The sequence below is a fragment of the Plectropomus leopardus genome, unplaced genomic scaffold, assembly GCF_008729295.1.
Source record: "Plectropomus leopardus isolate mb unplaced genomic scaffold, YSFRI_Pleo_2.0 unplaced_scaffold14762, whole genome shotgun sequence".
Lineage (NCBI taxonomy): Eukaryota > Metazoa > Chordata > Actinopteri > Perciformes > Serranidae > Plectropomus > Plectropomus leopardus.
This window is the reverse complement of record NW_024615793.1, coordinates 1-2,183: the sequence shown is the minus strand read 5'-3', so window position 1 is coordinate 2,183 and position 2,183 is coordinate 1. Positions and strand designations below refer to the sequence as shown.

The 2,183-nt window shown below is 39.7% G+C and overlaps 1 protein-coding gene across 1 annotated transcript; it reads left to right on the top strand.

Moving 5' to 3' along the window:
- The first annotated feature begins 1,335 nt into the window (after positions 1–1,335).
- Positions 1,336–1,652, top strand: LOC121964241 (histone H4). The gene has a single exon (XM_042514455.1). It carries the CDS (start codon positions 1,341–1,343, stop codon positions 1,650–1,652), a length of 312 nt encoding a protein of 103 aa, XP_042370389.1. The 5' UTR covers positions 1,336–1,340.
- The last annotated feature ends 531 nt before the right edge of the window (positions 1,653–2,183 follow it).

Here is a 2,183-nt window from a genome sequence, read left to right as displayed (position 1 = left end):
GTGCTGCCCAACATCCAGGCTGTCCTGCTGCCCAAGAAGACCGAGAAGGCCGCTAAGAAGTAAATGTGGTGACCCGCTGATGCTGTAAAGCAGCCCCCAAAAAGGCTCTTTTAAGAGCCACACACCATCTTTAAGGAGCTAAGTTCTCATGTGCCTATTTCAGTGTAACTGGATATTGAAAGATTACTTCGCAAAATGTAAGTAATCCAGTGATAAGCACCGTTTGTATACATCTAATAGATGAAATATTCCAAATGATCCCCGCTGATTTTTAAAAATACCTGATAACTCAACTGGTAGTTGGTGAAGACCCTATACTCAAATCTCAAAAGAACTATATCAGATAAACTTCTTTACAGGCAGAATCGATCCTGGACCCTAGATTTAAAATGATCATCTTTGCAAATCAGGATAAGGCTAAGGAGGCCCAATTTATCAGTGTGTTAGGCTTTTAGGATCAGCAGTAGCAGCAGCAGTCATACCACCCCATGGATCCCAGACATTATCAATCATCATTCAATTTTTTTTTTTGGTTTATTATTTCTTTTTAATGGCCTATATGTGGTCTTTTTTAAAGTCTTGTGTGAAATGTGTCATTCAAATGGATATTTCTGTATTTTGCAATGAAGCCTAGCACAGTCTAGTGGTCCTTTGACCAAATGATGCAGTCAACAAAGAAATGCTGTAGTGCAACAGCTACCTCGACAGAGCGGAGGACCCAGTTGCTTACTGGAAAAATAAATGTAACATCTTACCTCAGTTGTAGTGCATTGTAAGCTTCTACCAATCGATGCCAATGCAGAGCCAACAGGTTTTCAAACATTTCAAAGCAAAGGTTTGAAAGTATTGAAACGTTTCAAAGTTTCAAAATTGCCATTTCTAGTCTTAATTGTTTCTTATCCCTCTTTAAAATATAGAATTTTGAATACTGAATGATCACATTTTACACCATCTAGGCACATACTTGGTTGACATGTAAGAAATAGGAGGGCAGAGCTACTGCCAACGTAGAATTGTTTGGGTAACAAAAAAAAACAGCCAAATTTGTGGGTGACTTTAATTTACATTTACTTGAGCTGAATTCATTAAAATATAAAATGCTATCTGTCATGTCACAAATGGAGAATTACACCCAGTCAGTGTTTTATTTTTTAAGGATTGTCTTTTATTACTGAAACGGAAATACAACGGTTTACGAGCTTTAGTTTGAAGAGGCAGAGGAAACTCGAGCTGCCTAAGCCGAGCTGTCTTTCTTCACTTACGTCCGCAGAAAGGATTTAAACTTCGACGGTCTCGCTGCCTGCCATCACGTTACTTCTGAACAAACCTTTGAAATTGAAATGTCTGGACGCGGCAAAGGAGGTAAAGGACTTGGTAAAGGAGGCGCTAAGCGTCACCGTAAAGTGCTCCGTGATAACATCCAGGGAATCACCAAACCCGCTATCCGTCGCCTGGCTCGTCGTGGCGGAGTCAAGCGTATCTCTGGTCTCATCTATGAGGAGACTCGCGGTGTGCTGAAGGTATTTCTGGAGAACGTTATCCGTGATGCTGTCACCTACACCGAGCACGCTAAGAGGAAAACTGTGACCGCCATGGATGTGGTTTATGCTCTGAAGAGACAGGGCCGCACTCTGTACGGCTTCGGAGGTTAAATCAGTGGCTCATCTTACTGAAACACAAAGGCTCTTTTTAGAGCCACCCACATCATCCAGAGAGCTATTCTGCAATGTATTAATAATTAACTGCGAACGTCTCTTTTCTGTAGATATTTGTGTAGATCATGTTTATTAACAATTAAAACTTTCCAATAAAAATAGTCCGAGGAGAGTTTTAGAAGTATACGAGTAGCTAACATCCTACGTTGTGGTTATGGTATAATTGCAAATCGTGGGAAAGAGGAAATAAACCTCCCTTGTGTTGTCTGATGTTAATGTCATACTTGGTTTGTGATCGGTGATCGGTTTCATGATTTACTGTTTTAACACTCACTTCTCACTTGACACATAGTGACTGAAATTAGTTTATAGGCTCATAGTTTATAAATACACAGATACACATTTTTAATGATGATATTGTTACAATACTATTAGTTATATGTAGATTACTTTTGGGATCGTAGCTCTTACAGAAAGTTATGTGGCTCTTAAAAGAGCCGTTGTGTTGTCTGTGGTCGGTGAGTTTAA

What these genes read in the sequence shown, in the direction of transcription:
- LOC121964241 (XM_042514455.1), top strand. Translation starts at nt 1,341, where the DNA reads ATGTCTGGACGCGGCAAAGGAGGTAAAGGACTTGGTAAAGGAGGCGCT.